This window comes from Emydura macquarii, unplaced genomic scaffold (assembly GCF_026122565.2).
Source record: "Emydura macquarii macquarii isolate MOO-44397 ecotype Brisbane River unplaced genomic scaffold, CSIRO-AGI_Emac_v2 contig_480, whole genome shotgun sequence".
In the NCBI taxonomy this organism is placed as follows: domain Eukaryota; kingdom Metazoa; phylum Chordata; order Testudines; family Chelidae; genus Emydura; species Emydura macquarii.
This window is the reverse complement of record NW_027130617.1, coordinates 7,536,922-7,551,763: the sequence shown is the minus strand read 5'-3', so window position 1 is coordinate 7,551,763 and position 14,842 is coordinate 7,536,922. Positions and strand designations below refer to the sequence as shown.

At 39.5% G+C, this 14,842-nt stretch overlaps 1 protein-coding gene across 8 annotated transcripts in view; it reads right to left on the bottom strand.

The window, feature by feature from the left end:
- DPYD (dihydropyrimidine dehydrogenase) overlaps positions 1 to 14,842 on the bottom strand; it is a 490,220-nt gene that overhangs the window by 127,898 nt on the left and 347,480 nt on the right. For all 8 annotated transcript variants that reach the window (XM_067538400.1, XM_067538402.1, XM_067538403.1 and 5 more), the window contains one exon: positions 13,534 to 13,617. In XM_067538400.1, the coding sequence (XP_067394501.1) occupies positions 13,534 to 13,617 (84 nt within the window). The remainder of the gene's footprint in view (positions 1 to 13,533; positions 13,618 to 14,842) is intronic.

Genomic DNA, 14,842 nt, shown 5'->3' with positions numbered 1-14,842 from the left:
TAATGCATTAAAATGTTTATAAACTTTCAGGTGTGAGTGGAAAGAATTATTCATCAACAATATCAGAACATTTAAGGTGATGGCTAATAAAAAAGACATTTCTCCCCTCACAGAACAACATATTTTATCTTGGTTTTTTCTATATGACCAAAATAATGCTTCTCGTATCACTGTAAAAAAGTGGTATACAGCATGATTAAACAATATTTCAACTCTTTAGTTCATGCAGAGGTTACCTGCTAGAGGGCATAAAGGTTTGATTAGGTTTATGTCGTACATGAGAAATTTTAAAGGAAAGCATACAACACTCTTTTAATATATGAGCACAGTAGCTACAAATAGCTTTTTCTTGTAGTCAGGTAGGCAATTTCTTAGTCCCTTTACTATAAATAAATAGGTAGAATATAACAGGTACTTCAGGAAATGATAAATCTTTCAAGCTCCAGAGGCAAATTAAAGAATTTAAAGTCTATGTATTGACTAGAATTTCCCACATCTTTTAAAAATAGTCATTATTTACATCTTTATTTAGTTTGGATACACTGTAAATGATCTGTTTTCAAATTAATTTCACTAACCATAGCATGAGTTAAGATAAAATGCAAAGATAAAGCTGGAGCCTATTCCAGAAAATTCAGACATGGGCAGTGAAGAGGCTAGTGAGTGCACTATTAAGTCATACTTACTCACAGTACCCACTGTTGGCATACAAACAAAATCTGTAGTAAGTAACTGGTATTAAGATAATGTGTACTGTGGCATTAACCTTTATTCGCTAACTTCTACCTTGTGTCAGGATGAAAGATTTTAAGTTGTTGAACTTTACATATCCTTATGCTTGTTGTTGATCACATCCTTTCTAAGAAATCTTGTATATAGGGTACCATAGGTATTAACTCCAATGCTTTACCCAAAGCTTGCACCACATATCTGAAGCAAGGCAGGCATAAAGAGTATGTTGTGATCGTTAAAAAACATTGTAACTAGGTAGTCTACTGAAATGGAACATCTCCTGAATTTTCTACACTTAATTATTATTAAGACTTTCGGAATATTAGAGGGCGACTGCAAGAGAGAGCAAATTGTCAGAAGCTTTTAAGAAAGCTGTGCTTTCCCTTCTGCTTTGTGAAACCCTCACTTCCTGTACACTCTGAGATAGTTTCTAAGATGACAAAATTCTCATTAAAAATCCAAACCCTTCTCATGTTCTTTTTAACTGGGCTAGCATCACTGATATTTTGGTCGGACTGACCTTCACTAAGCCTTCTATCATTCATATGGGCAATTCCTGCTGAAGTGTCTATAATCAGGGTACAAATAAAGGGATCTTTATCACTTTATCATCTTTCACACATGCATGAACTTTAAGAAGACACTGTCACAATTAAGGTTCTAAGAAAATCCATTCATAGAGAATGTTTTCCGCAGGCAAACAAAATGTTACCACACACAAACACAGGTAAATGCCCTAACAACAACTATAATGTGATTTTAAAATTTTCAACATGATGGTTAACATTAATATGCTATCTATATTCCACCTTTATGTTTTGTTTTGAGTAATTCAGATAAAAAGCCTACAAACCACTAACAATGACAATGTTGTCAAACTTCAATTTAAAATGACAGAATAATGCTGTGATAATGAATTTATTAAACTTTACATCTTGATTCATTTCTTCTAGTGTGGGTGAAAATCAAAATTCTTAAGGCCAGTTAACAACTAACTATCTTACCTCCTTATTAAGTATTGTCTCCACCTACATGATATGAAATGTATACTTTATGAGCACTCATTTCACAAAAATGACATTTCTATTGAGAGGAAGAGGATGGAGGGAATGATACATTTTAAAAATGACACCTCACCACTCTCAAATACAATAACAACTGATAAGGACCTGGATCCAAGCATGATAGTTTGGTGGTCAAGGTCTGTCTAGTAGTGAAAATACAGTGAGTTTTGCTTGATCTCATAGGATTTTCAGTTAACTATATCAGGAATCAGTTGTTATGGGGATTATTTTAAGAGCAGGTCAAAAATGGGATTCCAAAGAGGAGGGAAGGAAACAGTAATGAGAACAGACACATTAAAGGAACACAAGGAGGAAGAGAAACAAGCAAAGAGAAAACAAACAGGTGAAAAGACAAGACATAGTAATAGGGGAAAATGGAATATATGTGGTAAGAATCCACAACCAGAATCAAGTCATTGGATTAAATGGACCACTGATATATTCTAGCTACTATCGTAATTCCTGTGTTCCTAGAAAGAAAGAGAGGAGATCAGAGAAAGCAACAGAGGAAAAAAAACGAGTTAATGGAAATTGAAGCATCGCAGGCAAGGGAGACCAAGATGACACAGAAGCACAAAGGCATGGAAAGTAATAGAGGCAAAGTAGTAAAAATAGAAACCGAGAAAACAGAGTAAGACAAGTAGATAAGGAAATAATAGAATAAGAGAAACAGTAAGCTACATCCAGAATGTATGAAGAAAAGGAAGATCAAGAATGAGGTTTTCGAAGGTGTCCAGGGGATTTTTTGCATGTCCAATTACATTGATACTCATAATTATTCAAATAAATTAACAGGAATCAGGTGCCCAAATCCCTCAGGCAGCTCTGAAAATCTCAGTCCACACTTGTGTCCGCACAAGGTGACGGGAAGGAATGCAGTGTGCTCTAAAATACGTTGTTTCAGAGCACATACACGAGGGTGCAAGCAGAAAAGCAGCCATGGGGCAGCTGGACTCACCCTGATGTGATCCTGCAAGGCTGTGATAGCTTCAGAAGTTTCACAGGGAAGAGGTGAATTAAGAGGGCATGGGGATGGAGCGGAATTCTATTAGAGAAATGGCAGAAGGAGTGAGGAAGTTGTTGGGAGCCCTCAGGGAATGATGGAAGATGTCAGTTCAGAGGGAGTGGAATGGATTTGTTTAACAAAACAAACTGAATTTTTGGCTTTAGTGAAAAGACAAGCATTACAAAAAATGTGTTATTTTAGACATTTTATTTTGTACCAGTTGCTCTATTGTTTGGACAGCCTTTAGCATTAGTCTATAAGGAGTCTAAAACAGTTTTCTTGATGACGTTTTTCTCAATGAAGGGTCCATGGACCTGCACCAGTCACTGAGATCTCCCTGGCACAGTATAGGAAGCCGGTGCCTGGTATCAAAAAGGTTGAGAAACACTGATCCTCTAGATGTTGTACCAAAAGCAAATTGCACATCCATGGCTGCTGCACTCATGCAGTAGAACTGACATGATCCTTCTAGGGCACCTACCTGCTGGCCAGTCATTTTAGGTGTTGATCTAACTTTTGCCTACACTTTGGAGCAGTCACATGGATAGGCATGTGGCACAAATACAGCACTATGATTATCACTGACAAGCATACAGCAGTTCCTGAAGAACACAGACTCCTATTGCAGGGAACAAAAAAATGTAATGGAGATTCTCGGACACTGCCTGAAATGGGGGAACTTGCAAAATAAATGTTCGCTTTTCATTGCTAAGACACTTTGGTTGAGAATACTAATGTTTTAACAAGGAACTACCAGTTCTAATCCTTGATACAGTGCCTAATAATTAAGAAGTTACTTCTCTCGAAGTACTTATAGAACCTCCTTCACTGGAGTGCTTGGGCACCTTCCAAGACTGTAAAGTTGAAAACAACAATAATCTCTTTCTCTCGTCCTTCCTTCTCAGCCTACAGGAGAAACTACTTCAATGAGTTTAAAGGTCTGCATGTATGTTTTGTGTTAGAAAGAGAGGCATTTTGAACAGGTTGTAGCCATTCTCCTCATGTATTATAAATACTGACCATAAAACACTGCTGAATTTAGTATACAAATTCTCTGCTGGTATAAACTGGCACTGCTTCACTGACTACAGTGGTGGTGCACTAACTTTCCCCAGGAGAGTATTTGGCCTAGTGTGTCTTCCTTTAATTCACAGACTAAAGAAAATCAAGTAGTAAGGGAGAATGAGAGCACACACAGCCCTGCCTGCCTCCTCCCCTACACTAAACAAGGATAAAATAGGTAATACAAGTGAAAAATGAGACACAGAACTTCTGTAAAAATAACAGAAAATATTCCTAGTGCTGCCGCGGTGCATTCCTATTGTTCTTTGCATAATTTGCTGCAATAACCGATACAGAAGTGAAGAGATAGAACTAATACTGCATGGAGGGCTGAATTAACTATGCTAAACCAACCTAGCATTGTAGGGTGAAAGAGTGCTACACAAGCAGACATATAATCACATTCTGTTTGGGGGACCATCTATTTCAAATAGTTCACAGCTCCTTGCTGGCATAGCTGCAGTAAATTATTTTGCTATGCTGTGCACCCCAATTAAGAAGCAGACCCATCATTTCTATTTCCAAGGGGAGAGTGGTGTAAATCTAAGTGTGTCACATAGCTAGTTTTCATCTCTGTAGAGTAATCCGTGGCTTTCTTTGTGCAGATTTCCACACTTTTGGATAAGGAAATGCAGGCTTTGAAGAAAGCCACTTAACTGCCCTTCTAATTGTAGGCAATATATCATAAACACAGCTAGCAGAGGAGGCAGTGGTAAGTGGTGTTTAAGTAAATTAAAATAAAGATAAGAAAAGTTTTTCAAAAGCAAGCTCTTTTTAGATAGGGTCTAAATAGTTAAATAGCCATTTAAATGGCTGTGATCTGGGTTTTGGTGCTCACAGTACAAATGTACATTTATGCCAATAATCCACTCCCCCCAAAAACAAAACCGTAGAGCTGAATTTGCAAGATGTACATGTCATATATGGGAGGGCAGGCAGTAAGGATTATTTGCTGAGAAATATTCATAAAAAACTTTCATTAACTTTTAAATGTCTATCGCACACTGTTTATGCTTCTGCATACAATAAATGAATCATCCTTTAAAAATAAAATTTAGAATAATACTATACTATATGTTCACAGAGGTTGACCAAATGTATCTGTTTTCTCTGAACTTTTGAAAAAGCTCACTTATATCCCCTCACTATACCGACTACTTCTTCCCAAATTACCAGAATATTTATGCTTCTTTTTGTCTCCTAATCCTCCCATTTCTCTGGTATGAACATTACTAAATTTCTAGCCAAGAGTTATTGCAAAGCAAACTCTTCTGCTCTTTTTTTCCCTCCTCATTAGGCTACTGAGAAACATCAAAACTTTTGAAGACCTTGGATGTGAATTGTCACAGACCATCTTGTTGTTAAGTTTGCTAGTAGATGTGACATTAAACATGTTGGATTTTGGTTTAATCTGAACAACAACAAAAAAATCTTCTAAGGGACTGAACATCAAACCTAGGTTATCAGATCAATCACCTAATGTAACTGTTTGCTCCTCTTTCTGAGAATAACTGAAGATAAAGCAAGACTTTTTTGGAATAAACATGTAGAGCTTAAAACTGTGAAATACATGTTTTTTCAATCACAATAATGTAATGTTCTTTTCAGGAAGATGATTTAGCAAAGAATCTGAAAGTGTTTTGGCATGCTTCCAAAAGTACAGACTCTTTATTCTGAAAAGGAAAAGTCTGTAGTGAAATCTTATCAGCAATCAGTGATAATACGGGAAACACAATGCCTAACTTTAACAACGTCTTCTGGATTGAAATGTAAGCACTTTCACTTTCAGTGCTTAGTTGGGTTTATATAATTTGTATAAATTGTTGCCAAACTATCATTACTACAGTACTGAACTATAATGAATGATGAAAATGGGAAAAATAATGTAGTTTTAAAAATGCTGTGTACCAGGTGGTCTATATATTTATTATTATATAAACATTGAAGGGCAACATTAATACTGTAATGAGGAAGTCAGTACAGGAGCATTACTTAATTAGTGATGAAGTTTCTGTTGACATTCTTAACAGCATTACCGGACTCCAATACATTTGCAAACTTATATAAAATAAAAACTTCATTACCATTAACCTGTGTTAATAAATTAAATTGAAATTTGATACAGAACCTGCTTTAAGTAACATGTTGGCAGCAATACAGATGCCTCTTAAAATTACCCTCTGGTCAACTACACTATTTACATGTCAGAATGTCTTTACTGATTTCTCGGAATGAACATCATATAAAAAACTGAGCGTCACAATGCGGCATAAAACAAACAGCCATTTTTGGCCCAAACTCCTCTCCTTCTTCTCTGAATAAACCTGGAATTCTTAAAATTTACTGAGGTGATTGAGGGTGGGCAATAAACAGGGCAGAGGAAAACCAGAACTGATTCCCCGATTTCTAGACATGCCCCATTTCCCACAAATTGTACAGATCAAAATGAGAAGCAAAAGCAGACAGTCTGATGTAATATTTAAGAAATAAAACATACCAACTTTTATCACATTAAAGACAGCTAAAATACATATTTACTTTCCTAGCATTAACTTGCCATATAAGCAAACAACTGCTATAGTTAACCAGGAATGTTATGCAATAATGAATGAAAAGGAAGGAAATCCATAAGACAATCTCTCTGTTGAGATGTGGCCCATGCGATGAAGAAAGTTTGAGACCCCCTGATTGACTGCATAAACAGGATAGCGATTCTGACTCAAGCCCCACCTCTTTGTTTTCCCTGAGACTATCCCAGCTCCCTTTTAAGATTCATTCTCAGGCCTTGTTTACACTAAAAAGTTTTGTCGGCTGTAGTTTTTCGGTGATAAAAAACATTATAATTACAGTGCTCATGCCCGTCCACGCAGCACTCATCCACACTTGGTGCAGTAATATTGACAGTGAGAGCAGTACATCGCGGGCAGCTATCCCACCATGCAAGTTGGCAGTTTCTGCCACTAGGAATTCTGGGATGAGGGAGAGGAGCATGGAGCAACAATGGGTGCTAGCTCAATGTTCCATGGTGCATTGCATTTCTGTGCCATCAATCATTGCATTGCTGGCAAAGAGTCACGCCATTTTTTCAACAGCTCCCTGCCGTTTACTAGCACCCGTCACCTCTATCTGAAAAGATGGATCTTGCATTACTCTCCACTGTTGCTTTCAGCATTCTGAACACATAGCTGCTGGTCATGCAGTACATCATGAGCTCCAAATCGGAACAGGAATCCGATGAGCCTGACCTGCTGAGTGACATACAAACACCACAGCATTACTGTTGTCATTCATGGAGCATCTGCATACGGTGAGACAAGCACTGAGTGGTGGGATCACATTGTTATGCAAGTCTGGGATGACGAGCAGTGGCTACAAAACTTTCAAATGTGCAAAGCTACCTTCATGGAACTCTGTGCGGAGCTGGCTCCTGCCCTGTGGCGCGAAGACACCAGAATGGGAGCTGCCCTCTTGGTGGAGAAGTGTGTGGCAATCACTGTGTGGAAGCTGGCAACTCCAGACTGCTACCAGTCAGTCACTAATCAGTTTGGAGTCGGCAAGTCCACCACTGGAGCTGTGTTATTGCAACTGTGCAGGGCCATTAATTGCACTCTGTTGCAAAGGACTGTGACTCTGGGCAATGTGTGTGAAATAGTGGATGGATTCACAGCAATGGGATTCCCTAACTGTGGCAGAGCAATAGATGGCACCCATATACCAATATTGGCACCAGACCATCTTCCAATGGAATACATCAATAGGAAGGGGGTACTTCTCTATGGTACTCCAGGTGCTTGTGGATCACCATGGGTGTTACACTGACATCAACACGCGTTGGTCAGGAAACATGCATGATACTCGTATCTTCAGGAACACTGGCCTATACCGGAAGCCAGAAGCAGAGACTTTTCTTCCAGACGAAAAGATTCCAAAAGGAGATGTTGAGACCCATTGTGATCCTGGGAGACCCAGTCTACCCACTAATGCCATGGCTCATGAAGCCTTACACAGGCAACCTGGACAGCAGCAAGGAGCACTTCAATAACAGGCTGAGCAAGTGCTGAATGATTGTTGAATTGCATTTGGCAGGTTAAAGGCATGCTGGAGATGCCTTTATGGAGGGCTAAACTTAAATAAGGACAATATTCCTGTGGTTATAGCTGCCTGCTGTGTGCTCCATAATTTATGTGAAGCTAAGGGCGAGAGGTTTACTCCTGGGTGGACCACAGAGGCAGATCACCTTGCATCTGAATATGAGCAGCCAGATGCCATGCATATTAGGGGGGTGCAACGAGGTGCCATATGGATCAGGGAGGCATTGAGGGCCCATATTGACAATGAGAACCCATCAGGTGTTTTTTGAAACTGCACTGTGACATTCTATGGTCACTACACAGCTGTATATGTGTGTTGGTGATAGGTGCACATATCACGTTCAATACATAAATAAAGAGTGCTTCTTGTTCTGAGAGCTTACTTTTATTATTAAACACAAAGCAGCACACAACACAAACAAATCCTAGAAGGGGGAAAGAAGTGTGGGGCAGTGCCAGCTATGATAGCTGTCGGTCTCATAACTGTCAGAGGGGGTGGAATAAAGGGAGTAGCGAGATGGTCCATGACTTTGGTGGGAAACTGTAGTGGGAGTTGGTGGAATGCAGGGGAAGAAGTTCTGTTGCGGCTGAAGGGAGGGGGGCCGAGCTTGCATGAATTGTGTCTGCAATGACACTATTGTCTTTAGAAGCTCTGTCTGTGCCTCCACGGCCTTGATCACGCGCTCATGGCCAGCTAAAATTCTCTTCTGGTTTTCCTTCCACTCCTGTCTTTCCATCTTCTGAGATTCTGACATCAATTGTCTCTATGCCTTTCTCTCTCTTTTGGACATGTCAGAGGACAGGAGGAGTTCCTGGAACATCTCCTCTTTGCTTCTCTGGGGTTGCTTCCTTATCAGTTGTAGGAGGTCCGCTGGTGTAGGGGCCTTGGCTGCGAAGGTAACATCTGTATAAGAACAAGAAACAATGAACAAAACCATTATTGTGAGTGCCCTAACAGTACAAATGAATCACTGTGAAACACACCTCATTCTCACTGTCCCCCTGTGCAGAGTAAAGCTCCTTGATCAGCCTGAGAATGGTGAGTTGGGGGGCGGTACGACCATATTAGTAGGTCTAGGTTCTGGGTGGGTGCTTGCTTGGGGCATAAATGCAGGTACATAGGGAAAACAAATTTCAAATTGTGCCACCATTCTCCACAGGCAGGGGCCATAGAACCAGATATCTCGCTACTTAGAGTCAGCAAGGATGCTAGAATGCATCTCCTCCATGCAAGCAGCTTCAAACCGGGTCCCTATGCTGCACAACTGTGCGCTCCTTTGGTTCCCGCTCAAGGGATTGCCAATAAGCATGGGAAAGTGACCTACAATGGGGGAAGAAACACAGCTGCTCTGCCCAGGAATCTGAGGTAGAGAATCGGGGAGTACCTCCAAGAAAGTTTCCTAGAGATCACTCCGAAGAATATGCACGAAATCTCAACATGCATTAATATGCTTCTCAGCCGTACTGCCTAGATGCGCAAGGGAACAGAAAAGCACATGCAAACCCAGCCACTCCTGTGCATTTCTATCCCTTCAAGTACCTGTATGTTTTAGCCAAGCTAAGGACCCCCATATCTCCAGTACACAAGCAGCATCAGCTTCCAAACACTTACCAGAGCTCCCCTCTCCTGCATCCTGTGCACCTGAGCTGAAGGGCTGGGGCTGGCTGTCGCCTTCTGGGATTGAGAACAGCTCCTGACTCCCAACTTCAGCAACCAAATTGTTCCCCTGCTCCGGGTCATCCTCCAGCTCCACTTCCTCATCGAGGACCTCTTCGTTGGGGTTCAGTCCAGTATCCGGTGGCACTGGGTCATGGAGGTGTCTATGGGTGTCTTGGGGGTGGATGTGGGGTCGCTGCTGAGGATGGATTCCACCTCTTTGTAGAAGCGGCAGCTCATTGGCTCTGCACCAAAGCAACGGTTTGCCTCCCTGGCCTTGTGGTAGCTCTGCCGCAGCTCCTTGATTTTAGCTCAGGACTGCAGTGTCTCCTGGCCATAGCCCTTCTCCACCATGGCACGAGAAATCTAGCCATAGGAATCAAAGTTTCTTCGGCTAGAGTGGAGCTGGGACTGCAAGGCAGATTCCCCGCAAATGCTGACCAGGTCAAAATGCTGACCAGGTCCAGCAGCTCTGGTGTGCTCCAAGTGGGAGAGCATTTGCTGCGTGGAGCTGGCATGGCCAGCTGGGAAGATGAGATGCAAGTTCTCCATGTCTATCACGACTGTAAAGGGGGAGAGACGGGTGGCTGCAGAGCAGTGGAGTGCAAACCGATATCCAGAGTGGTCAGGATTTGAATTGTGGAACATTTCCGGAGGCCGTTTACTGTGACATAAACATATAACATTATCTACACTGATGATTTGTTGCTAAAAGTTTGTCGCAAAAAGCTCCATGCTCTCGTCGAGGTGGTTTTGTTTTGTTAACAAAAGGGTCATTTCAGTATGTACACCAGGATTGTTTTGTCAACAAAAGATTACTTTTGTTGACAAAACTCTCTAGTGTAGACCAGGCCTCACTTGGCTCATCTGTATTCACTTAATTCCCAGCACGGCGTGCCTCTGAAAATGCATATTGGGATTTAACTTAGAATACCCCATGGCACTATATGGCTTGATATAGTGTCCCCCATGGACACCACATGGGAAGGTTATATTTTGGATATGAGACCCCATAAATGGATCATTGAAAAACTGTGAACCTTATCACAATAGTCCTTACTTCAGCAAACTTCATTGGAAAGCAATAAAAATTTGCCTGAGTTAGGTCCAAAACACTGAGGAGGAACTTCAAAATTTTGTTTTGTATATATTTTTTTGGTCTAAAGAACTTAAATTGTGTTCTGGTCTCTCTCAGCTGCTGCTCCGAGGTAGTTAAATAAAGATAAAATATATATTTAAATGAGAGTAGTAATATTAAACGTTAAAAAGAATATCCATATTGTAAGGAGAACAGAGAAATGCTATTATTATACAAACATATATGTATATGCAATGTAATCTTTTTGGTTTACAGAGCCAAACTCCTTTGAGGGGTGTCACAAATCCACATGATAGCCATGAGTGCTCAAATTTTGCATTTGGTTCTCTGATTTTACTGTAGTTGAAAGATATGTAAAAGCTCATGTAGGCAGACAGCTCCCTACTGACTACACTTCTAAGTAGCTTCACATGCATACATTATTCCAGCCAGCTAAGGTTGGAAGTAACTTATGCTCAAAAAATGAGCTTGAAATCTGTCTATTTCTGCTTCCATGGGAAGCCCTTCAGGGTTCTCTTTGACCAAATGACACCCCTTTATGAGACTACGGAATGACACATTGAGACAATCCACAAATGAATAACTTTTTCCCATATTGAGATATGCAATTCAGATTTGAAGACAGAATTTGGCTAATCAACTAGTCAGAGATGGTTATTGCAGATGTTTGTTATTGCTTTTGACCAAATACTCCTTGTAAAAACACCTATAATAGCTGTTATTGTTTTGCTGTGGTAGTGTTGGAGCCTTTTATAAATTTTCATCTCTCTTTTTTTGGATCAAGGGTTTAAAATGAAACTTTGCAGTTAACTTGCCCCATTGTACTTCGTTTCTGGATTGTTTTAGCTTCAGCTGAAGATGCAGGGGTAAATTAGAGCCATCCACTGGATTTGCACTCCACCTCCCACTATATATATAAAATCAATAAAAATTACATTAGATAAACATTAAAGTGGCAAAGTCAAGCACTCAAAAATTAGGAAATGCCAGACTTGCTGTGGCAGAGGCAACCTTTGTTCAGATCTCTTGAGCATATGCATTATGATAGTTTTTAATGACATACTATTTTTCCCACAGTACTCCTGCCTGCATGCAGCTCAGGCGGCTTCCTTCTCCACACTGCCTGAGAGTCAGCAGGTGACAAACTGAGAGCACAGGAGAGATTGTTGCTCTGCTCTCAGTTCTGGCGGCTAGTGTTATAGAAGCCTGCAGCAATGATTGCAGATAAAAACCAGGTCTACACTTACCTTGAAATTCAGCAGCAGTCGATGGGAGTTGTCTACGTAACTCTACATAGCTTGCGTAACTCCCGTCAACATCATAACTCCTCTTCTATGAGGCATCTTCACTGCGCTGTGCAAATGGGAAATGCTTTCCTGTCAACGCAGCACTACGCCACTTGAGGGAGTAGGTTCAATGCGTCGACTTCCAGATTGATTGAGCTTGTCTTCACTGACTGCTCAGTCAATCCGGCTAGATTGATCTGACGGCGGCAAATTTGCCACTGCCCATGAAGACATACCCCTAGCCCTGCTCGGCCCCCATAGTTCTTGGCTGGAGCACACTCAGTTCAGAAGGAATCTTTGGAGAATTTAGAGGCAAAAACTCTAAAATGTCCCTACTAAGCATGTACAAACTGAGATTTTTCAAAGACTTATAACTGGGCCAAATTTGAGCAGTTTTCCCAGAAAAGAGCATAGGTACATTTTTTTCACAAAACAAGCCTCTACCCCCACCCCTCACCACATTTCAAGCTCTTGCTCTAACACATGGAGATGGTAGAGCTTCTCAACAAAATGGATATGTTGGTTTTTTTTAAACTTAGGCAAAACAACTTATTTCCCCCTAATTTCACTTTCAAAAACCACTGAAACAGTTTGCTGAAAATTTCTAAAATAATTCTGCTTGACACAAAAAAACTGACAAGGAAAATTTCAGCCCACTTGGTTAAATTTTTGGCAAGTTTATAAGTAGCTTTGGTAGAATTTTTTAAAATTATTTTGATGGCTAATATCAAAATCAGGAAATAATGCAGGAGACAGACAATAGTTCTTTTATGACAGATGTTGAAATGCAAAAAGTTAAAGTTTTATAACTCTTAAGACACAAATTGTAAACATGACATGTCAAAATATTCCAAGCATGTATCCTTAAATCAAACTCTAATGAATTCTCAAGCAGCATTTTTCTTACTTTGCCTATCTATAAATTTTGATTATTGATGGAAACATTTTTTTAATCTTTTTGTGTGTGTATGGTGAAATTGATACTTACCAACATTTACTGATAAAAATGTAATCCTTCCAATTCTAGTTATAAATTACTGAAAGCATGGTTTTATAATGGAAAGTGTTGGACAACCTTAGCGCTAGGTAATACTACCAGCCCCACCTATAATAAATATAGTTTAATTTTTTTTTTTGCAATTTCCAACACACAGTTAAGGAATTAGGATCATATGCTAAGAATCGTACAATACTATTTGTGTTGTGTTCCCTTTACCACAAAACCACTCTGAATTTAAACAGTTTGTACTGTGTCATTCCAAAACATGTTCATCAACATTAATTAATAAGACCACTGAAAACCAGAAAATTCTCAGAACTTTGCAAACTGTATTTTTGTCCTCAATAAAACTAAATACTCTAATCTCAGCTTTTATCATTTCCACTTTTTAAGCAGTCTAAATATTTAAACAAGGTAGACCTAAAAATCTCAAGACAGTAATCTTCTCCATGTCTTTGCCCCCTGAGGTATAACTATCAATGCACTAGCACAGCTTTGCTGAACAGTCATGAAAGAGATAGCTGTTAAAATCTTACCTGCCCACAGGCCAGGCCCATGCCTCTCTCCCCCATGCCATGAGGACAAGATAAATTTAACTCCAGAGCATCTGCATCAGAAGCCTGTAAGACATGCACACACACATGCACATTTAAAGTTAACCCTAAATATTATACTCTTATATTAAAGTACTTTTGGAACTTGACACAGATCATTCATGTAAAATTAAGGGTTTGTTTTTTTTCTGCCAATCTTTTTTCATTTGGTGTTTAATTATAAATAAATATAAGGCAGAGTTGAGCCAGAGATGTTTGGAAATATCTATCAGTCACTTAAGGGGAGAGACCATTAAGAGAGTATTGTAGTTTTCTAAGGGAAAAATTAGAAATTCAAAGTAAAGATTAAACTTATAAAGGAAAATACAGTAAATATTTTACAAAAATATAAATAGAAAGTTTACCTATTTTTTAAAATTGTTTACTCATGTTAAAAAGTGATTTTTATTTTTCAAATTTTCAGATTGCTGGGCTCAGAAAAATGGGTGGGATATTGGAATATTTCTTTATGAGAGTGGGACAAAATCAGAAGTGGCTCTGGTATTATGAAAACCACAAAAGCTGTATGAAAAAGATTCTAATAAACCAGATTTTTACATTTGAATCAGACTCAAGATGCATATATTCAAAGATGAAAGCTAATAAATAAGACAGTTTGTAGGGTGCCTTTTACACCAAGTTCAAAACAATTTTTATTTATACAAGTGTATCAGCATGGAAAGCGTACACCTCAGAGAGTTTGGCTTGACTCAGATAACAAACACTCTAACATTTGGATGCTTGTCTGAAGACTATTGAAGCCTCTTGGGCCTGCAAAATTAGTTAGGAAACTGTGTGATAAGAGGTTTCCTTGTGGCATTTCAATACTTCTGCTGCTGTTCCCAGCTGGAACCTGGACATGAAGTGGAATGAGAGGATGCATAATAATGAAAATAAAGTTAACCAAACTTCAAATGCTCAAAAACATTGTGTTTAAGTTTGTGATGTACTGAAATTCAGGAGAGAGCTCTTATTTTATCTTAACCAGTTTGCCCATCTGTATGACTAACTAAAACTGAAGAGGGAGTAAAGGATCCATCATGATTAAATGAGCCATGCCCAGAAGAACTTTATTCAAACTCAGCAAGAGAAACTTGTGGTTTCCTGGTGAGTGATCACACAGAGTGTAGAGGAGTCACAATTCTCAAAAATGAAATCCATTATCTTCAGCTGAAGAAATTATTTATGCAGTTCAGTCTCCACATCTCAGAACCTCTGCTCAGGTGCTGATAACTGCAGGAAGACTGTTAGG